Source organism: Talpa occidentalis, unplaced genomic scaffold (assembly GCF_014898055.3).
Source record: "Talpa occidentalis isolate TD23 unplaced genomic scaffold, MPIMG_talOcc4v2.1 talOcc4.7, whole genome shotgun sequence".
Lineage (NCBI taxonomy): Eukaryota > Metazoa > Chordata > Mammalia > Eulipotyphla > Talpidae > Talpa > Talpa occidentalis.
This window is the reverse complement of record NW_023605083.1, coordinates 55880379-55903955: the sequence shown is the minus strand read 5'-3', so window position 1 is coordinate 55903955 and position 23577 is coordinate 55880379. Positions and strand designations below refer to the sequence as shown.

General features: G+C 42.4%; 1 protein-coding gene and 1 pseudogene across 1 annotated transcript in view; one reads left to right on the top strand and one right to left on the bottom strand.

The window, feature by feature from the left end:
* Positions 1-7398: 7398 nt before the first annotated feature.
* The window catches only part of PLPPR1 (phospholipid phosphatase related 1), a 209192-nt gene continuing 193013 nt past the window's right edge, over positions 7399-23577 (bottom strand). The window contains exons 5-8 of the mRNA XM_037494446.2: positions 23147-23397; positions 19287-19463; positions 15498-15629; positions 7399-8531 (exon numbers count right to left, since the gene is read on the bottom strand). Coding sequence (XP_037350343.1) covers positions 8499-8531; positions 15498-15629; positions 19287-19463; positions 23147-23397 — 593 coding nt within the window. The 3' untranslated portion in view covers positions 7399-8498. The remainder of the gene's footprint in view (positions 8532-15497; positions 15630-19286; positions 19464-23146; positions 23398-23577) is intronic.
* LOC119232436 (cathepsin K-like) lies at positions 10202-11183 on the top strand (annotated as a pseudogene).

The following is a 23577-nucleotide window of genomic DNA, read 5'->3' as shown; positions in this document are numbered from 1 at the left end:
ACATTAGTTAACAATCAAGGTATGTCCACAGATACAGGGATTGGTCCAGTATCCATTGAAAAACACATCCATTTGGTGGATGGTGAAAAAAATGTGCTTCATTATTAGCAAGGGCTAATTGAGATGCCAGTCAGCACAATTTGTTCCACCTGCTTTTCCTATTTTTCCTAATTATTTTCCAACAAATGCAAGTGGAGGGTCAGGGAGGAGGTCCTTTTCTGATTTCTGATGCATTCCAAGTGTTGTCTATAACATGTAGAAAAGATTGCTCCTGAATTGACCCACCCATACATTTTTATTGTGTGCCCTTTTTCCTTGGACCTTTTGGCTAATGGCAGAAGTCTAGTTTAAACAAATACATAGAGCATTTCTCATGATCTTATCTATGTGTAAATATAAGTCCTGGTAGCTTTCACTCCATCATATTGCCTTTCTAGGATAGACAGTCTACTCAAAGATAAAGATATATGCCATTAAAAACACAACTTATGAAGCTATCCGCAGCCTCTGCAGCATGAGTTCGATCCCCAGCCAGCCAAGGAGCAGCCCACATGATGCAGCAGATCTCTCCTGACTCGCCTGCTGCTCCCCTCAGCAGGGTACTTTGGTCAATCTGCCTGTTCTGTTCTCCACTCTGTCTCTGGTGAATCCTCTTACCGCACCCCCCCCAACCTCTGGCCTGTACCCCAGCTCTTGAATGAATAAATAAATCTTTAAAAAAAAAAACACAACTTATAATGCTGGCACTGGCAGCCTCGCAGTCTCTGCATTTATCACTAAGGCGTGCCACTCTCCTGTCTCACCGTTGTTTTGATCACGATGGCATTTTCCTCTCATCCTTTGTATGTACTCTCCACAGAGTTCATGAGAATGGAGATTGTTCAAAACAGGCTATTTGGGAATGGGGGAGTTCTCCTGGTCTTAAAAATAAAAAGGTGAAAAATTGTGCATCTGGGAAACAGCTCCAGATGATGTCAAGAGGCTCAGGCTGCCAGTTCCTGCTGGTGTCCTGCTGTGCTGGGGCTGTCCTGCTAAGCTGGGCCCTAGCCCTGAGACCCAGGTGCTGCACCTGCCTGGAGGTGCACAGGATGGCTACACAGAATGCCAGCTAACCCCATGTGGGGTTCCAGAGCAACCTGACTCAGATATTGGCCACCGGAGGAAAGGCCAAATCACAATACACTATCTGTGCCCTTCCGGCCAACCAGCCTCAAGCACAGCCCAAAGCTTATGGAGAGGAGCTCAATGCCCAGGCTGGACCACCTGAACCTGAGTTAGAGGCTCAGGGTGAGGCCTGTGTAGGGGAGAAAGAGGACCTCCCCCATGACCCTGTACTTGCGTTTGTTGTGGAAATAATTTGGAGCAATAGGAAAAGCAGGTGGAACAAATTGTGCTGATTGGCAACTCAATTCGCCCTTGCTAATAATCACTTTTTTTTCACAATCCACCACCAAATGGATGTTTTTTTGCATAGAACTGGGGTGTAAGCCAGAGGTGGTGGGAGGTGAGAGGATTCACCAGAGACAGAGTGGGGAGCAGAGTAGGCAGATCTACTGAAATACACTGCTGAGGAGAGCAGCAGGCCAGATGGGAGAGGTCTGCTGTATCATGTGGGTTAGCTCCCTGGCTAGGGATCCAGCTCAGAGCATGGTGGGCCTCCGGGTTGGCAGCACTGAGACTTAACTCCTAGGCCACTAGGGAGGTCCCTAGATGTGTTTTTTTCAATGGATGATGGCTCCAACCTCCTGATCTTGGCCAGCAGGTCCTGTTCAGCCTGGGGCCCAGCCTCCTCTGGGTCATACTGTGAGGGGGGAGTGATGTTTTTGGCACCTATTTCTAACTGAGCAGACCCATCTCAGTTAGACACACACATATATGATTCAATGGAGGTAGGACTTGGTACAATAGTATTACATTATCTCAACATTAGAACTGTCCTCTGTTCCAAAGCTTTTGAGATAAATTGATAGAGGGACATTCCATTAAATCAAAGTAAGCATAATCTTCCTTTAAAAAGACTGTCTTTGAGGAAAAGAGATTCATAATCACCCTATTCTGCATTTTCCTAATAGGTTTACTTGGTCTTACTGGGAAGACATATATGTGAACCCACAGGGCACCAAAATATCCAAGCCTGGCTGGGGCCAAAGGTACTAGCTGTGAGGGGATCACTACTGCCTTCCCTGGAGGTGCCTTTCTTCATGATATAGGTGTATGTGGAGCTCCCTGGGCTCCACAAAGGTCATTGGGCTGGGAAGTAGTTTAATTTTTTCTTTCCATCTTTTCATCTATCACCAAGATCCCATGAGCAGGTGTAAGGGTCAGGAACTGGACATGGTGCAGGTTCTCTGATCCCATGCAGACCAGGTAAAGGAGGAGTCAGAGTCCTCAGTGGCTTTTTTGCAGGTCTTTTATTGGGGTTCACCAGGCATATGGCAGGCAGGGGTGCTGGCCAGCAAGTCTTTACTCTATCTGGGCTCTCTGGCGTTGGTTCTGCTGCTTCTCGGCTTCTCTTTCAGCTTCGGCTTCTACTGCTGCTGCTGGCATCCCCGTGACGCCGCCCTTAAAAAAAAAAGCACAGTCTTAGCTCAGCTGAATCCCATCTACCTATGCCCACACCCTATTCCAGGTGCCCGCCATCAGGCATGCATTCAGGACAAGGATCCGTCATCTATCCTGATGGCGGAAGGGCAGAAAAGCCTGATATTTTCTTTACCCTACAGCAGGAAAGTTAGATTTGAAAGTTTCTCTAGGAAGAAAGCATTACTGAAAATGATCACTCCACCACATCCAATCTAGCTTTAAATCTGTTGAGTCTACCTCCTAATTTTCACATCCTTTTAATCCACTTTCTATCACTACTACCTACTATCTCTACCCTACTTCAAGTGACAGTGTGCAGCCCAATACGGTAGCCTCTTGAGAATGCCACTCTCACTCTTGATTCCTTTCAACTCATTTGACACACAGAAGCAGCCCAGAAAGAGCCCTTGCTTATACAGATCTCACTATGCTGTTCTTCTGCTTACTGAGGGCTTCCTGTCCACTCAGGGGTTTGTTTTGCAGCCATCCCAGGCCGGGTAGGTTCACTGTTGGTTCTAGAGATTTGAAAGAGAATTTTGAAGCTCTTAGCATCATTTTCATAGGTGTAAGCAGTAAGCAGGAAAAACAAACCAGCAGAGAGACAGCAACTTGAGCCCCGTTCCCCAGCATGATGCTGCCCTTTAATCCCCTCCCTCCTGGGCACAGGTGTGCATACTTGCACATGCGCACACACTCATGCTCAGGTGTCCGTAATCAGGCAAGCGTGCCCCACACCCACTGGCACACGTTAACAAGATCAAGAACACAGGTGACAGTCAGAGGCCAATGTTGTAAAAACCTGATCAACTTCATTTACCCTACAGGGTTCCTATTACCTTAGGATAAATTCCAAAATCAGTAACAAGGTCTTCAGAGTTCCTATAATAATCTCCAGCACCATTAAATATGTCTTATTGTGCTCCAGTCACTCCGCCTTCCTTCAGTTTTTCACATGTGTAAAGCTTTTTCTGCCTCAGGACCTTCGCATATACTGTTTCCTTGGCCGCAAAGGCTTTTCTCTGCTTTCTGTCTTGTCACCCTCTACTCACACTAACAAATATTTCATGTTTTAAAAGAGCCTATCCTGATAATTCTTTGTCTAGTCCTATCTAAATCAGGTTGAAAGGTTGATGCAGGGATGAGAAGGAGGAAGCCCATCTAGGGGTGAGAATGAGGGCCTGCTGATACCATCAGAAAACAACCCTGTTCCTCCTTAAACCAGTTCCCCACCTGCAAGCCCAGTTTCCCTCTCCCCATCCTATAAAACCTGCCTTCCCCTGATAATGGGCATGACTTCACCGACCCCCACCTTGGGTCCTTGAATCTCTGGGGTGGGGGGGCTCAATAAATTTTCCCCACCTTTTAGAAATTTAGCCTGGCTCTCCTTTTCTTTACCGTGCTGAACCTTTCACAGGTGTCTCTTCAAGATGCTGTGGGATCCCCAGCCCCACCTTGTTCTTGGGGATATTGTCTTGATGCCCAGAGTTTCTGCTTGTCAGCTCAGCATAGGGTCAAAGAGGGGGCCTCTCACCAAGGGCAAAAGTCCTAGTATGAAGAACATACTGGAAAACCAATATCTGCTAAAAACAGCAGGCAGGTAATAGAGATAATATGCTTTGACCAGCAGGAACAATGGAGCCCCCCAGGCAATAGCTACTTGTCACTCCACCCCAGCTTACATCCCATTACTGCTTGCCCCATGTGTATACACTCCCTACTTACTTCCCCCACCTTTGTACTCAATGTCAATACATACAAGACTACCTTTGAGTGGAGCTGCACATTACTTCCAGCGTAGCCCCTCTAGGCTTCTCATTGCTCCACATGGACTTTGAGTAATTTTTCCCTCATCCCCGTGCCGCTTCCAACACTTCTGCCCCATGAGGTGACAAAATGCTAATTATATATTAATCATTTTGTGATTATTTTCCTTTGACTCTAAGTTCCATGAGGATAGGAAGTAGGTCAGTTTATTTTACTGCATATCCTCAGTTCTTAGCAGGATTTCTGACACATAATAGATGCTCATTAAATATTCATTAAATGAATGAATACATCAATCAATCCTGGGACATGTGAGTCAAGAAGTAGGATGCAAACAAGAGTTTCTGTGTTTATTACAAAATCCCCAGAGTGGTTCAGGGGATGGTGATAAATGACAGATGAGTTCTAGTACATATCTTGAACTCAGCAGGGCAGAATAGTATAACAGCTTTAACATAACCATAATGCAAAACTTAAAACAAACTGGAGTAAGCTGATTTTTGATGTGTCTTCCTCCAAGATATTTAATACCCTCGAGAATTTCTGGTAGTTACACATAATAGGGAAATCAAGCCAATTTTTTGGGGGGGGTACAAAAATGCTGCTCCTGGCTCTTCTGCTCTTTAAATCATCCCCAATGATACCCACGCCCACTTTTTCTAAGTATGAGATTATGCTTGTTTGTACCCTGATTCACTAAAGCTGCATACAATTTCTGTCCATCACCATCTAGTTAGGCGATCTTTAAAACTGATCAAGAGAAGTACCCACATGTTCATAACTACAGAATGTTCTTACCTTACCCTCCCTGTGTGTAAATATTTGTATAGCTCAACTACTGCGAAGCCTCATTCAAATTCTCTTTATTTCCAAGTGAGTCACAGTCTCCTTCAGCCAAATTAGGAGGAAGTCTGGAATACATTCATTCAATAAAATTTCAGTGTTTGCTATGTCATGCTCTGTCCTGGGCACAGGATCAAAGAAATAACAGATCTCCTCAGATAACCTCATGAGCTTGCTTATGTTAACAGGTTTTGTCAGATTTTTGTTTCCTCCTACTTCCCTCTCAAAGTGAGCCAGCTTCTCAGTCTCCTTTGGGTTCTCCTTCAAGAGGAAGAAAAGCTCAAGGCAGAATTCTCTGAGGCTACAGTGACCACTTGTTTTATTTAGACAAAGGGCTTTGTCTTAAGCAGAAGGCTCACATGGAAGGATTCCTAATCCTAAGAAATGTATCTCAAATAGCAGGCTTGAAAGATCAATGTGAGGCCTGTGAGGTGACTTGGAACTAAATGAGGGGTACCATTAAGGTTACCTTGGCATAGTGGGAGGATACACTCTAGCTCCCAGATCCCAGGGACGTGAACCGAGATGCCCCTTAGTTCCCAGTGCCTGAGTGTGGTGTACTGTGGGGCAGGACTCAGTCACATATCAATACTGACCCTAGCCCCCCACCGCCCCCACTCTCCATACCTCAGCCCAAGGCCAGGAAGGCAACGGGCCTGTGGCCAGAGCTCTTGGAACATTTCTGGCTGGTCCTCCCAGATTGAACCTGGAAAAAGAGTGGAAGAACAGCACACTTCTTCAAGTTGATTTCTATTTTTGGACATACAATCTGGTTCAGACATTTAAATGTCTTCTTATTGTGATGAGAAGTAGGTAATATAAATCCACTAGCCTGCCAGCATTTATCAGAATGTCAAAATCAGGAACAATGAAATACTAATAATACTGAATTCTCATGACTTTTTTTAAAAAAAAAAATCTGAACATATACTTAGAAAATGAATCCCTTTGACTTTGGCAACATTACATTGAACTTAGATAGCTTCTGTAAGATTGGAGAGCTCAGAGTTTACAAATTATTCTTCTCATCAGGATAATGCAGGATATGCTTTTCTTTTTCTTTTTTTTCACTCCTCAATGTAGGTATATTGACAACTAAAAACTTTTAAAAGATGTGGCCATGGTTTAAAGGCATCTTGCTGCAGTGGAATTCCAAGTCAGGCAGATCTTGCTTCTAGGATAGCACCACCTGGGGATTGTCACAGCTTTCCAGGGCTCATTGTTTTGACAACAATCAGATGGTGAGTGTGAAACAAGCCTCCGGGATGTGCAGTGCTTTTGAGCCTTTCCTTTCCTCACTGTTTCCCCAGCTTTAGTCAGATAATCAGGCAGAAGACACCCATGAGAGTATGTGTAAATGAATGAAAGTAAGTCTAGGCAAGAATGAGACAGAGGATTAGGGAATATTTCAGCAGAATTAACTTTTGTTCCTAAAAAGGACTTTTTATTGATGACTCAGGTAGGCTGAAGACAAAGGCTGCTTTCAGGCATTTAGGGTCTTAATGATTTTAAGGGATTGTTCTTGTCTGAACACACACACACACACACACACACACACACACACACACTCATGAAAAGACCTATTGTTAGGGGGAAAAGGATGTCCTAAAGCTAATTCCATACAGGCTTTGTGGACTCCACCCCCACCCCAGGCCAAAGCCAAAGACACTGGGAACTCCAAATCCCATCACCACCAAAGGGAAGGTAGCTGGGACCTGAGGGTGGGGTTAAGCAGCCAGGTTGATATAAAAGGCAGACACGTGGGCTTTGGGGGGTCCCCCATTTTGGCTCTCCACCAGCTCGCAGCGTCTGGCCAGCTCGGAGAGTGACTTTGGGTTTCCAGGTCGTCGGATCGGGTGGGACGCATTAAAGACTTTATTTCCCTATTTTCTCCCTGAGTTGTACATTTTCCTTATTTCCTTTTCCCTTGTAAATAAACCTTTTATTAACCTTTTGTGTGTGCCTGTAGTGGAGTATTCATAAGTCCCTTTTAAGCGCGTGGGTGAGGACCCACACCCAGGCAATCCGTTCAATATCGGGGCTGCTCTATAACACTATCAGTCTTGCTTCTATTAATATTTCTCTTCGCAGGCATGAATTTGTAAAGCATAAAGGCGTATTGAGGTCCCGCCATTGTAACTTTTCAAGTACCTCTGTACTGGGGGTGAAGCTTAGAACAAAGGACATGAGCCAGAATACATTTTGTGATAACTTTTTTCTTCTCTTTAGAAAAAAAATATGTACAAAAAAAGCTAAGAAGAGCCAAATGGGAATGTCAAGAAAACATTCTGATAGGTTACAGACAAGGGTCCCTCTCTTAAAGGAGTTACACGTTAGCTAGTACCATGCTAGAAAAGTGAGATGCAGTTAAAATTCGAGAACAGTTAAAAGCCACAAAGTCAAGCTGTTGCTCTGGGCTCTACGTTGTAGATGCTCTGATAGCCTTTCTGTAAAATAATACTGTGCAAACTGTAAAATATTCATTTTCATATAAAGTCCATACAATATGCTATACAAAACTTCTGAGTTGACAGGGGAGGCTGGTGCAGGCTGGTCTTTTGGAAAGCTGCAATGTTATTTGCCTGCCCAATGATGTGATTCCAGAAAGATCTTGAGTTTCTCAGAATGGGACAGCCGGTACCTAAGAGAGAATCATATTACCTCGCTACCCCTCCAATCCAGAATTTTCTGCCAATTGTTTGTGCAACTAGGTGACTTCATCAATGTATCTCTTTTACTTAGATGCAACAACATGGTCAGAACATACAGTTATTTTTGAAAATACCAGGTCAGAACATTTGAAAATACCAGGTCAGTTCTTTTTGAAAATTTTCTACACAATTGATTTTGAGATTTACCATTAACCAATATTGTCCTCCCTGCAATTCATAAGGTAACTTTCACTAAAATTCAAAAATTCTGGGGGAGGCAAAAACTGTGGTAGTAAAAGTTTAAAGTGAATTGGTATATTAATTTTTAATTCTGTGTCTATAAAACTGAGAAAAGAAGGTTAGTGTACAAATATCACAAAACAACATCAACCATTGAATAAATGTGGTTTTTCAATGCACACTTGAACAAGAAGAAAGTTTTGTTGGTTTAAAATTCTGGCATAAATATATTAAAGCTGATCAAAAAAAATTCAGGGCAAGCTACATCACTTTTTCATACAAAAAATGTACAAAACATTAGCCTCTAACTAGATAAACATAATACTTGTCTTCACAGTTTGACATCCAGCAACTGTGTCTTGAAGTATCGAATTGGAGGGTGATAAAATAAAAAACAGCTGTGACTCATCAGCCGTCTCAGGTGACTTCGGTCATGGAGGCAGAGTGGTTCTGCAAAAACAAGCAGATGGAATCTTAGAGATGGACATGCTCACCCTTCCCAAACCTCCACTTGCTTTCTCGTCTCCTTGAATTTGCTCGGGCTGTTTCCTCTCCCTAACAACCTCTTTCATGTTCCCTTAATTTGTTACCTCTTCTACTAAACCTTCCCTGATTTTTTTTTTTTTTTTAAGATTTATTTTATTTATACAAGAGCCAGGGTACAGGCCAGATGCGCGGGAGGGTGAGAGGATTCACCAGAGACAGAGCGGGGTACAGAACAGGCAGACTGACGAAATATACTGCTGAGGGGAGCAGCAGGCGAGACAGGAGAGGTCTGCTCACCATGTGGGTTGCTCCAAGGCCGGCGGGGATCGAACCAGCGCTGCAGAGGCTGCGGACAGCTTCACAGCATTGCGCCCAACTGCTTGCGCCACCAGGGAGGCCCTCCCTAATTTTTTAACCAAACAATTGCGTCATCTAAATTTGTTCTGTGTATGCAATTCTGTCTTCTATTAATTACACCTACTCAATGACATTCTCTTTTTTTTTTTTTTAAATTGAGGTGACATTGGTTTACATGTTTGTTTGTGTTTCAGAGGTACAGGATCTCCCCTTTCAGGTGTTACCAAAATACCCATTGTGCATTCCCTGCATACTTTGTCTTATCCCTCCTTCCCCCTCTGATAGGCCAGCTCTACAGTCAGATTTCTAGGGTTTGTTGTTTGTTTGGCTTTATCTGATCGTTTGGTTTCTCTGTATTTCACATGAAAGTGACATTATCTGGTATTTGTCTTTCTCCACCTGGTTTATCATAATCCCCTCCAACTCCATCCATGTTGCACAAATGGCAAGACTTAATCTTTTTTGATCGCTGAGTAGTATTCTGTTGTGTGTTTTACCACATCTACCTGATCCACTCGTCTGTATTTGTTTCTTTTTTTTTTAATTAATGATGTACCATTATTTTACACTCTTGTTTGTTTTTTCACAATATAGAATTCCTCCTCTCAGGTATGATCACCATAGTTTTCCCACCACCAAAGCACCATAGTCCTCCACCATAGTCCATTGTACTCTCCTCTCCCAGGCCCCCCTCATTTTCTCCTCTCCCCCTGTCCCTTCCTCTCCTCCTTCTGTCCTGGATACCTCAGTTCTATGGTCAGCTTTCAAGGGTTGGTTTTTAAGTTTGTCTTTCTTTAATCCTTTTTTGGTTTCTCTGGATTGCACCTATAAGTGAAACCACCTGGTATTTATCTTCTTATGGCTCACTTCATTTGGGATATTAAAATGACATCATTTGGTATTTGGTTTTCTCCTGACTTACCATAATCCTCTCCAGTGCCATCCATGGTGCCACAATTGGTATGAGTTTATCTATTTTGATTACTGAGTAGTATTCCACTGTATGTGTGTGTGTGTATACATACATACATATATATATATATATATATATATATATATATATATAGTCCCCCCTGCACTAAATCATATACAGTGTAATAAATCAATGTTACCTCAGTTAAAAAAAAAAAAAAGAGAAAATTTTCCAGCCAACAGCTGGAGCTGATCCACAATCCTAACGGAATACTGCACCCCAGTTATCCGCCCACATAGGCACATTATCCTGCTGAAACCTGCCCAGATAACAGATCCCCATCAGCAGTACCCCCTTCCCCAGGATGTGGTGGCTCAAAGTTCTATTGTTGTTGCTCATAGTGAACTCTGCTCTGTACCCTGAGGAGACACTGAACACACAATGGGAGCTACCCTGAGGAGACACTGAACACACAATGGGAGCTATGGAAGAAGTCCTATAGGCAGCAGTACAACAGCAAGGTGGATGAAATATCTTGGTGTGTAATTTGGGAAAAAACTCTGAGGCAAATGTCCATCTATAATCTTGAGGCCTCAAGATTGAGGCCATGAACCATTTAGGGGACATGACTGGTGAAGAGGTGGTTCAGAAGATGACTGGATTCAAAGTGCCCCCCTTTCATTTCCACAGTAATGACACCCTCTATATCCCAGACTGGGAAGGCAGAGTCCCAGAGTCCACTGATTATTGAAAGAAGGGATATGTTACTCCTGTCAAAAACCGGGGTCAATGTGGTTCCTGTTGTGCCGTTAGCTCTGTGGGTGTCCTGGAGGGTAAACTCAAGAAAACTGGTCAACTCAGAACCTGGTGGACTGTGTGTCTGAGAATGATGGCTTCTGAGGAGGCTGCATGCCAATCCATCCCAGCATGTGCAGAAGATTCAGGCATTGACTGAAGATGCCCAACCACATGTGGGTGAGGATGAAAACTGTACAACCCAACAGGCAAGGTGGCTAAATGCAGAGGGTATACAGAGATCCCTGGGGGCAATGAGAAAGCCCTGAAGAGGGCAGTGACCCAGGTGGGATGCATTTCTGTGACCACTGATTCAAGTGTCACCTCCTTTCAGCTTTACAGCAAAGGTGTGCATTATGATGAAAACTGCAATAGCAATCTGCACTGTATGCTTTTGGCAGTGGGCTGTGGGATCCAGAAAGAAAATAAGCATTGGATAAACAAAAACAGCTGGGGAGAAAATTGGGGAAACAAAGGCTATATCCTCATTGTTCAAAATAAGCATTGCCAACCTGGCCAGCTTCCCCAAGATGTGACTTCCTCAGCAACCCCTATCCGGCTTCTCTATTCTTTCCACTGTGGTGCAATGTGATAACTTACTTTGGAAGAGCCTGTGTGCTTCTCTTAAAGCAGCTGTAGTGATAAAGAGATTTTCTGCTCAGTTTCCACATTTGTTTATACTTCAGATAACACTAACTGTCCCTCTCTCCAAACAAGGCCTGTGTTTTTCACTGTGGGCACAGTGGGGATTTCCCTAACAGATGTGGGTTCTTAGGCTACGAGAGACCACCACAGTCTGCCTGGTTTGTCCTGTGTGGGGTCTCCAGATAGGCTAGACTCTCACTCATGGGGGTTAGTTTTCACACAAGATGATGAAGATAACCCGACTTCTCAATCTCCAAGCTCACTTTTATATCCTCAAGGGAAAAATTTCTGTTTTCTATCCTAATTCATAGGTATTCATATTCTTTTGGTACAAGTATATGATGCAAGAAATGTGTTTCCCTTCTTTGCATTTTAAAAACAAACCAAATACTTTCTCTTGCCTATAATTTGATAGTTAGCTATGAAATAAAAAAAATTCTATGTCAAAAAAAGAGGCAAAGATAAAGTAATTGAACAACCTAAGATAACTTATGTGCAGCTTTGGGCAGATCTTTAACTCTCCCTGTATTTTTCCTAAAAATTTCTAATATGAATTCTATAATATCACTTTTGAATGAAGTGGGGTGGGGGGTGCGCTTAGAATTCCTTTGGGAATATTTAATTTTTTTTTTTTTAACCCAGACTTCTGAATCAGAATCTTCTAGAGTAGGTCCCTGACATCTGCATCTGAGGATAGATTGCATTTTTCTTTGTGTGCTAAAGAAAAAAAAAAAAACATTTCCTCTCCATATGAAGACATAGGGATACTTTCTACCACACCCAGAGTTGACACAAATGCTTAGCTCTTGTTAAGTTCCTTTGTTAGTACACTTTGTTAATACAAAGTGAACTTGTTCAACAAAGATTCAATGGACACTAAGCTTGTTTGCTCAGGTGAACAGGGCTGGGGAGGCAAAAGTTCAGAAAAGGTGGCCTGTTTAGCTATACTGAGGGGAATCATAGAAAGCAAACATTAAAATTTGACTTGAGGTTTTAGAGAGGAAAAAGAGCACCATTTCCCTGGGGGTTCCATATGGCAAAGGGGAAGGGAAGTGACTGAGTATCATCCCCACCCAGACAGTTCCCTCCTGGAGGTATTTTGAACAGTGGGATTGATTTCATGTATGTGAATGTGACCTCTGAAGAGCAGTTCATATTTTCTCTTGGATCCCCAAAGGGTCCTCTTCCTGGGAAGATGGCTCGATCCCAGAAATTACAAAGGCGTTGGTTCTAATAGAAACCACAGCTGATGGGGTTGCAGGGGAGGGGCTTGTGCACAGGGATCACACAGCACATGTTTATTTTGGAAGAGCTGTAGTTCAGTTCCAAGTCAGCAGTTCTGTGCGGCTCAGTTCAAGAACACTATCCCCTCTAGCATGTTTCCATAAGCAACGCTGAGAGTTGCCAATTTCAAAATGGAATTCTCTTGAATGCAAATCAAGGGACAGCAGAGCAAGCAGGGCACCTAGAATTAGATGGCCTGTGTTTTAATTTTGTACGGATGCCCTTTACCACCCTACATGGACTTTTTGAGCCTTACTTCCTCTAGAAAATAGAATAATGCCAACTGCAGAATTTTTGTGAGGATTGGATGCAATGGCTTGGGACAAATGCTGATTTTCTTTCCTTGACCAACAAAGGGTAGATCCTCCTACCTATTCATCTAGAAATATCTGATACTAAAAGCAGATGCTTGATTACTTGAATCGCCAACAGTTGGTGCAGAAGGTGGCATTTGAGAGGCAACACTTTCCATCCAGTCTCCTGTAGCTTTATTTTGACCTGTGTGTGGAAGTCCTGTTGAGCGTTTCTCACCAATGACTATTTTTCATGGAGATTCAGATAGTAATTATGATCCAATTTTCAGTTCTTGCTTGTGACTGAAGTTTCTCGTCTGGGTTTTGGTTCTGGCTTGCATTTCCCCATTTACCTAACATTTATCTCACAGCTAGTGAGTGCTGGGAAATATAGAAAGTGACAGAGACTTGATTCACAGGTCCAGATCCTCAAAGGTCTCCAAGTCCTTGGGTAGGAGGGAGAGGGGACACTACTGGTATTAATTATCAGTGGTGATCACACAAGGGTGCTCGAGGGTCCTTTGACCCAAGTCAAGATCTCAGGAAAGGCCTCCATTGTATCCAGATGAGGTGACAGACGCAGAAACAAAGACACATAAATGGGAAAAGTTCATGTACTGCCTGGTGTGAACAATAAATTAATATATATATTTAATGGCTCCTTTAACTTGTGAAAGCCAGTTTTTGAAATGCTGTGTGGTACTTTATTTTTCAAGATTAAGTGTAACCCTCCTGACATCTTCCCTGTCCTGACATCTCTTGGCCTGGTCAACTATTAATGGTGCTGAGGGAGAAGAAAGCGAAGTCTAGTGAAGGCTTCGGACACCGGGCTGTGTGAGTGCCACTGGGCAGGTGTGTGGTGAGGAAAGGGCCGTTCTTAGTCCAGGATGTCCAGGGAAAAGTGGAACAACATTTACGAGTTCACAGGGATGGACATTTGTGCAACTCCGCAAATATTTCTTTTTGCTTTCCCAATTTATGTTTGTCTTCAGTTGTTTTATGTGAAAAAGAGTCAAGCACGCTGACCTCGTAGGAGACAGGAAAAATCACCGGGAGTCTCTGTCACCATATCACTTAGCTAAGTTGTCATTTAACCTGCATCACAAGCTATCTATAAATATACCAGAAATGATTTTTCAGGATATGTTATTTCTAACTAGACTGAGTCAAAATTTCCCCCTTTAATACAGCAAAGGGAAAGCAAGCCAGCCAGCAATATTGTGCAGTCAGTTTAGTGGAGTCCTCAATATTTCCCCCAAGATAGAAATAGATTTATTGCTTTGTTTTTCAGGTTCATTAAGAAAATTAGAAAGATTTCACTAAATGTAAACGTAGGAGAGCTTATCTCCAAGAGCTATCTGATAGTTAATAACCTTTAAATAGTGAAAAAATATTTTTTTAATTAATTTATTTTCGATGTAGTAACTTTTTCTTATATCCTTGTTAATTTTTGACAGTATAGGATTTCTCCCCTCAGGTGTGGTCACCATAGTTCTCCCACACCACAGCACCCACACTCCAATAAGTGAAAAATATTAATTTTTCTATGTGGATGAGGAGTACAGTATGAGCATAACTGCAAGGGGAGATTGTTTTGCTTGCCCCTTGCACCATCAATAAAAATGGTTTAGTGTTTAGTAAGGAAATGCCAAATACAAACAAGATTTCAAGATAAATGGGCTATTATAGAAAATAAGCATTTTAGTAGGATTCAGTTACCTGAGTAACTGATAACGAAAGTCACGATAACGAAAGCCCCTGTTTTACTAGTTATCCTCTCCCCTCTCTCTGCTGCCCTCCCACCTGCTGGCTATCTCCGGTATGCCTATTTTTATCTGTGAATAGGAATTATTCAGTTCAAACTTAGTGATTCAATAAGGTTTTTGTTTAAATAAGAATATATTTGCAAAGCACCTAGCAACTGTCCCGGGCAGAAAATAAGTACGAAACACCATCTTTCAAGTATTCAAGTCTCCTTCTTCAGCAAGTCTTTTCTATGGCTTTCCCTGACAGAATGTTTCATCTCTTCATTTGGATTCATGAAGCCCTCTGAGGACCTCTCGGTCAGCACGCCATAGGAGGACCACTCATTTACATCCGCTTTCCTGATCATCTGTAAATTCTTTTAAGGGCAAGAACTATGTGGTTAACTACTTTCTGTATCTCTGGATGAAGCAAGGTGCTGGTGTAAACAAGAGAATGATAAATATCGTTGCATTGAATTTTTGGTTGTTGTCATCAAAATAGTTCCCAAAGGACACTTAATAATCACCTTTTAAATGGAATTCCAATTTACATTTATCACAGGAAATCACAAGCCTTTTTCTGTCAAGTATTGTCCTAGTTATTGAATCAATTTGCCTGCCACAAAATTGATCCACATTTCATCAATGTGGCATTACAGAGGAGGTGAAGCAGCTAGGACTCAAGTTAGATGTAACTAAGAACTTCCTGAGGATTCATGGTTGCCAAGTCCCGGGATGACTCATTGAGGGGAGCTGTGACTTCCCTGAGGGACTTTACCATGAATGCATCAGATTTTTATTGGCTGCTGGCTGGATTTAGTGATGTCTCACTTGCAGTAGAGGAGTGGATTAGCTGAGCAACAGACCTCCTAGGCCTGCTAAAAGCACTTTACTGTACCTGAGCACTTAAGGTTTCCAGAGGGCTTTCTATCCTTGGGAAAGCCATTAGGGGTACTCCACGGGGATCCTCAGGTTTGGGTTTGGAAGGAGATTCTTGTGTTCCTCTAAAATTATGGACCACACACATTCCCTGTAGGAAAAGGGGAAAAAAGGAAGGGGTCAGATTGCAGACACCAGTGCCTGGCCCTCTCTGAGGGAGGCAGGCCTTTTCCTTACAGTATCATTGCCATAGTGATTCTTCCCCTTTGAATCAGTGGGGAGGGGATCCTGGAGAGACCCAGGGCGTGACCCAGGGCATCTGCTGAGCACAGTGTAAGTGCTGAGGAAGCATCTGTTTGATCATCAAATAGCCAGTGATAATCAATCAACCCCCATGGAACCTGTTTCCTCACCCTACAAACTGGAATAATAATACCTACCATGCAATTTGTAAGCTTTAAAAGACCCAACAAACATAAACCATCTCCTAATAACAGGTAACATTTACTCAGGGTCATTACAAGTCTGGCACTGTTCTGAGACTTTTCCTTATTTCATTTTATCCACTTAGCAATCTTAGCAGGAAGACACTATTATCATCTCCAGCTTAGACAAGAAGACTCAGAGAAGTTAGGTAACTTGCCCAAGGTCACAGACATTTAAACCCTATTGCCTTAAATAACATCACTAATATTTTGCCTTACAACAAGTGTCAAAGATATTGCAAATACTCAATGCTAGTCTTTACCATCTACCTAAGGTGCTCATTTTTATACTACATGACAACTATTTTCTTGCTATTAAATAACTCACTAGCAAGACTTTTATTGTTTCCATGAATAGACTTTCCCACAAATTACTACCCACTGAGGTCCCTTTCTGACTGAGCCTGTTTTTACCATCTTCTCTACTCGTTTGCATGCAGTGCTTTTCTGCCTCTTTCCATACTCTCCCTCCCATGTTCTGCACCTTTGTTCCTAGACCCAGTACCTTTGACTCATTCCTTTCACTCCTCAAAACCTGCAAAGCATTTACATAAATACTCTCTACCTGGCTCAGTCTGCTCCAGCTCTGTTCATTCTTCCTGCTTTCTGGAGCTGGGAGAAGTGGAAGGGGTAAGGGCTCTGGGGGTGGAGAGACACAGGTCAGGTTGTGGCTTATTGGCTGCTATCTTTGAGCCTCACTTTCCTCATCTATAAAAGGAGGGCCAGAATATTGCTAGGGCTGGCCTAGCAATAAGGTGCAGGGCAGGTAGCAGCACTCCAACTGCTCAGTTTCTTTCCTCCTCCTTCCCACCCCACACACCCACAGAAACTGCATAGAAAACAGATGGAACAGTAATGAATATATGCTGAAGACGATCACATTCGCAGACACTGCTCTTTTCTCTTTTCCCTTTTCCCCTGTTTTTGACACATGTCTCTGCTTGGGATTATCCACAGTCTCTTCCACAGCATCCTTCCCCGCTATTTCTCAGCCCTGCGTGTGCCTGTGAGGAGGGGAAGTGCAGGTCCAGTGTGGCCAGTCTCCCATCAGAGCCATTCAGGAGCAGGCCTGGGTCTTCCATAAAGACCATTTGTGGAAAATAAATGCCATTTGCAATCAGTTGGGACGGTAATAATAGACCAAATAATGACTGAGTGGTAAGAAACAGGGCTGCAGGTTGCTGAGAGAAAACAAGTTTAATGTTGAAACAGAATTTGTATATGGGGCTTCAGCGAACACAAAGGATTTCATTCCATAAAGACCCCTGCAATTGCTTGGGACAATCGCTCCTTTCTCTCCAGCTGGTGACGACTGGCTTCAGAATGGATGGATACAAAATTGTTTGGTTTTTCCTTTTGAGCACAGGCCTTCATTTATGTACCACTTATGTTCTTTGAAAACCCTCACTTTTCTTGAAGTCATCTGTATTCTTTCCTCTTTAAAAAGCAATCGTGGGGGAAATAACCCTGGTGAGATACTAAAATCTGAGGGTCATCTCAATACCACTTTTCCTGTAGCTTCTTCACCTAGAGAATTTGCATTTAAGTCCTTCACCTTTTACTGTTAGATGAAAATAATCCATTAGAAATAATTTGAGTTAGAGCGGAGCTTCCCAATCAGTGTTCTGAGTAAATTGGAGCATTTTCTGTTTATATCTTCACAGGTAAAGAAGCTGGGAAGCCATGAGTTAGCAGTTGGGAGAGGCATATATGTTTTGTATGTTGGGGAGGAATAGGAAAGGACCTATTCCGTGAAATCCATTTTGTGCAGTGCCAGTCTTTGTGGGTGCTGTGGAGGAGAGAAAGGGCAGACCGGGAGGGGAGACAGCCAGACTGTGACGGCCTCTGTCTTCCAGGGAAAGCGTGATGAATATTATCAGGGGCTTCATTTTCTGCACAACATACAAATCTCCTGGGCTGAGGACATACTAAAGAAGTTTGGGGCCTATTTTCCATCCTTGAAAAGAATAAAAGTCCTATATACTGGTACCTCCCTGGCAAAGCCATGTAATGGAAAAAAGGGAAATGAATCGTTGAATTGATGCTATCACATTGATTAGCCTCAAAATAACGATGCTGGGTGAAAAATGGCAGGGAAAAATGCAATACATCATATGCGATTTGGTTTATATGAAATCCTAGGAAAGGTAAGCTAGAATGACAGAAGGCTCAGTGGTTATGGGGAATGAGGAGAAGGGAAGGATGTACGTGAAAATTGATCAAATTGTACACTTTGCCAGCTATTCCATAAGCTTATCCTTTTCAGAAAACCTGTACAAAATAAAAATAGAACAAAAACAATGAAAATCAACCTCTTTTTGTCCAGTTCAACTCAGGTTAGGGGATTTCTCAGTTGAGTAGGTGGCCAGGCCTTTTTCATCTGTTTGAGGAACCCAAACTTCATTGGAAATGAAGGGACTAATCAAAAATTTTCTCTAGGAAGATAATAATACATGGATAAGAAGATACTTGTAGGAAATAAGATGCTGCAATGATCTTTATGGAAGACCCAGGCCTGCTTCTGAATGGCTCTGACGGGATACAGGCCACACTGGACCTGCCCAGCCCCTCCTACATGCACACACTGGCTGACAAATGATGGTGAGGATCCTGTAGAAGAGGCTGCAGGCATTTCAAATCAAAGAAATGTGTAGGAAACAGAGAAAAAGAGATCATCACACAGGCCTTTTAAAAAGTCTGGGTGTGCGGCTGAGGGTTTCCACATTTCAGAGTGGCATACACAAGTCCAGGCCAGAGCTGACTTTCTAGGGAGGCTGGAGACACAGATGACTTGAAGTCATCTGTATTCTTTCCTCTTTGAAAAGCAATCTTGGGGAAAAACCCTGGTGAGATACTAAAGTCTGAGGGTCACCTCAATACCACTTTTCCTGCAGCTTCTGCACCTGTGGGATTCCACCAAGGCTCTTTGGTTCTGTGTTCCTCCCTCAAACAACCCTGAGCTTCTGCTTACAGTATATCCTGAGAAAATATCTGGAGGACACTGGTTTGAAGGTATGCCAAAATCTTACTCGGCCTGGCCCCAATTCCAGCCCAGGGTTGAAGGAAGTAGAATAAGCTGTCCTCCCAGGATAATCCTTTTTCTGGCTCCAAGAAGGACTCTGCAATCACATTTGTGAAAGAGAGGGCGCTTTAGAAATCATTTTTGCCCACAAGGATATATAATACTTGGAGAAAAACTGCAACTCACAAGGCTGGGGCAAGAGGAGTGAACTTGGACTGTGAAGCCTGGGAGTGTTGACTCTGCATGCTCTTGGGCAGCCTGTCAAAGAAAGAAAAAGCTGGAAAGAGGGAAGTTGACCTACCAGAAACAGGGCCACAGCAGTGCCCAGGATGAAGCCTGCAATCACGTCGGAGCAGTGGTTCCGATATTCAGAGACCCGGTTGAGGCCCGTCAGGAAGGCTGTGCAGAGGGTCCCGAGGCACAGCACTGGCTTGGCCAGTCGACTGCTCTTCGTCTTGATTGTGCTTGTGATGTACATCTGGCACAGGACAGAGACCAGGGAGTGACTGGGAGCCTCCTCATAAGGTTTATGCACACACATGCGCATGCAAACACACAGAGGTTTGCACCAAAGCAGCCACACCAAGGAGTTGAACAATTCCACTAGCTACTTTGTAAAGAATTAGGGTGGGAAACTAGTGCAACCACAACAGTGACCAGATGTGCATTATAGTGACATGAGAACACTTGGTTTCTCTGTAGCCAATTGAAGAATTCAGGTTATTAGGAAATTCAGGTAAGAGTCCCAGGTACCAAATAAGCCATCTTTGAGATGAATTTTATGGAGAAGATCACGTAAGTAGTTATTGAACATTTTACTTTTTGCATTCTCCATAGTTCTAAGTGAACTGTGGAACACTATTCATGTTTTCAGACAATGAATACAAGTATTGACTAATCAGCTGATTGGGTTAGAACTTCCAAACCAGTGTCACATGAATAGGTTTCAGATGTGTTGGAAAGTTGAATCCCATATTCTTTGGGGCATCTGTGATCAGTTCTATCCATTTATTTACTCTAGCATGTTCTAAAATACTACACTTTTCTGTGTCCTACAACTTACAACAGGTTGAGACTAAGTAAAGGATGATACAATTTGTTTCACCTAAGCGTAAGAGTTAGGCTGCTATTATTTCATTTTCAGGAGCTGGGTAAGACTCTGAAGTTTCCTAGGCTCAGTTATCAAGTGTCTCTGGTGACCTAGAGTTAGAAAAATCTGCCTCTTTCAGATAAGAAAAGGGTTAGGTCACTTTTTGTGAGATTATAAGGAACCACTAGAGGGCACTATCAATCTATCGTTCATTATTTCTTTAATATCAGCGATAAATGAGTTTGCAACCTTGAAAAATAGTATGTTGATATTTAGAATCCATAATGCATTTGTATGGCCTAAGCACATACAATTTAAAATAGATGCATTTTACAATCTCATAATAGAGATGGTTAATTTCCTAGAATGATGCTTCAAGACTGGTGTGAATACAGGAAGATGGGATTCATTTTTATATATGTAACAGATGTCCTACAAAACTGTTAGATTGAAGTTACAGAAATTAGAGCATATTATTACACCTTCTGGTTAGTTAGTATTCCTCACAATATTAACTAGTACTTAAGAAATCCTTGTTCAGTAATTTCTGAAAGCACTTAACATATAATAGGAGCTCATAAAATGTTTGCACAATGGGAATTTTGTATCAGGGTTTAACTGATTATAGCCTGTCTGTAGGGCATGACTTGAATTGGATTATATCTGAATCCTTGAAAACATGTGTTATGGCAGCATCTATTCTGAGAGAGCTGATTACTTCTTTCTTCCCCAAAGAAAATTTATCTCTCATTTGATGAGATGGCACTTCAAGCAACGGATTTGTTTTTAGAATGGTGGTGCAAAAATTCATTTTACAAAGCAATGACTTGCGCCTGATAAAAACACAGAAAAAGGCGTAAGAGTACATTGCTTCACATAACTTTTGTTCTGATAACTTAGGACAAATCAATATTTTACAAATTGGAAAATATGTTCAATGCCTGTGAGGACTGCTTTGTTTAAAAACTAGTTGGTATTGTATTTTTTTCCCTTTATGTAAAGTGAAGGAGTCTTACCAAGTTACAATTGATCTGTTTTGTAAATTGAGGTTTCTATATATTTATGTTCATGTTTCTTAATGTGGTAGCAACTGACATGACTTCTATCATGTATTTATTAAGGAGCAGATCCAAAAGGAATAACTATAAAACTTATTTTGGATAGTTGGTGGTTGACAAATTGCTCCTATAAATGTGATCTTGTAAATGGGACACAAAGGAAGCATTGTTTTAAAAAGAATATTCAGCAATTTATTTTAAACTGTATAGATAGATCAGACCTGTGGTCAGTCACCTTTTTTCCACCCTGGATGTACATATTCAGGGAGATAGCAGGGACACTTCTCTCAGGGGCAGCCTCTCTTTGGAGAGCCCTGTTACTCTCACTATAGGGGACTGAAACAGGCCCCCGGGGGGGGGGGGCGGGCAATGGTGCACTCAGAATCTCTGGGAAGAATGGATTGTTTATGGTTTAATTTTTTTTATTGAACTGTATTATTTTAAATCCTTGTTCATTTTTTTCACAATAAAGAATTTCTTCCCTCTGGTGCATTCACCATAGTTCTCCCAGCACCAAATCACCCATAATCCTCTAGCATAGGCCTTTTTCCTCCCCTCCCTGTTTATCTTCCTTTCTGGAGGCTTCAGGTCTATGATCAGCTCTCAAGGGTTGGTTTTACAGTTTGTCTTTCTGATCTTTTGTTTGGTTTCTCTATATCCCACAGATAACTGAAACCATTTTCCAGTGTTTATCTTTTCTTTCTGGCTTATTTCACTTAGGATAATCCCTTCCAGTTTTATCCATGTTGCCACAAATGACATGAGTTTATCCTTTTTGATCACTGAGTAGTATTCCATTGTAGAACTCAACAACAATCAACAATCATCCCAATCAAGAAATGGGCAGAAGAGCTAAATAGACACTTCTCCAAAGAAGACATTCAGATGGCCAGTAGGCACATGAAAAAATGTTTATCATCACTCATCATCAGGGAGAAGCAAATCAAAACCACAATGAAATACCACCTCACACCTGTGAGAATGGCCCACATCGAAAAGATTAAAAACAACAAAAATGGATGGTTTAAAGGGGGTCTTTCCTCTGCTTCTCCTTCTCTCACCTTTCATTGAGGGCCACCAGACTAGTGATACCCTGAATTTAAAATGAGTTGAAGTAAAGAAAACAGGGTGTTTCTGACCAACAGGTGCTCTTCCACAGGTAAAGGAGTATGATATCCCTATCCTTCGGGACTTTTGGTTCTAAGGAAGCAGGGGCCAAAAGATGGTGTGATAGGTTATTTGCAAAATGGATGCTATTAAAGAGTAAATTCAAAATGCAAAAAAAAGAATTGGCTCAATTCCAAATGAATGCGATAAGGAGTAGGAAAATAAGAGGGATGTTTAGTTTCTTCTTACCTTTTAAGAGGTGAGACATGTTTTAGATTTTCTCTGTGATGAGGACAAAACCAGTTAAAGAGAACATTATACTCCATGGAGTGGGGTGGGGCGCAAAACCCTTGTGATTTGAGAGCAGTGAGAAGTGAACTTTTGGGCACTGGGGGGCTTGTAGGATCAGTCATCTTTCCTGCCAAAGTTATGGAGAAGGAGCTGAGGAAAGCTGTGCCTTCATCCTCATCTGCTGCACTGATGGGACTGCCCTTCACATAAGGCCCACACCTGCAAACTTGTAGGCAGGTGTGAGGAGTGTGTGTTCTGAAACCAGCCACAACTTTGGCAAAGAATGCTGTCGTGGGCAGGGAGAGAGTCCCAGGCACTATGTCAAAGTCTGGGTGCCAGCTCCAACTTTGTTCTCAGCTATACTATGGAACTCAGCTTCTCAGAGGCATTGACTAAGTGATTATCAATATTCTTTCCAGAATGAAAATCCTGTAGTGGCTTAGGATTTACACTGGGATAATATGGGGTGGGGGTGCACAACAGTCTCATATAGTACAGGAGAAACATGTTGCCACACGACTTTAAAAATCAGTATAAGTGACAGGGACAGAAGGGTTGAAGTGGGCAGAGACATATCCCAGACAAAACTTGTTTGGGGGAGACAGCAAGACTCACAGTGGCATATAAGGCGGAGTAAATGCTCAGAGCAGCGTGTTTGGAGGGAAAGGATCTCCGGGCCTTTTCTATCACTTCTAGGTCTCCGGTGCAAATATTGCCATTGCTTATGAACTGCTGGTGCGCTCGGCAGTCTGTGCTGGTGTAGTTCGGCTTGCATACCGTCAGGAAGTATGGTGTCAGGTGCCCTGTGACCACTTGTCCGGCATTTACAAAAATGTCAGTAGCAAAAAGTCCAAACGCAAATACCCCTGTAAGGAGATTTAAAATAATTAGGGTTGTCAACAGACATCGTTGATTGGTTTTGTCCCTGGGAGAAAACAGGACAGTGAGAACCTGCCATGACCTGTCAAATAGTCCTCCCTGTATACAGTTGTCCCTTTATTTTTCCAAGGAGCAGTGCCTGCTTCCTAAAATGCTATATTTTCCAA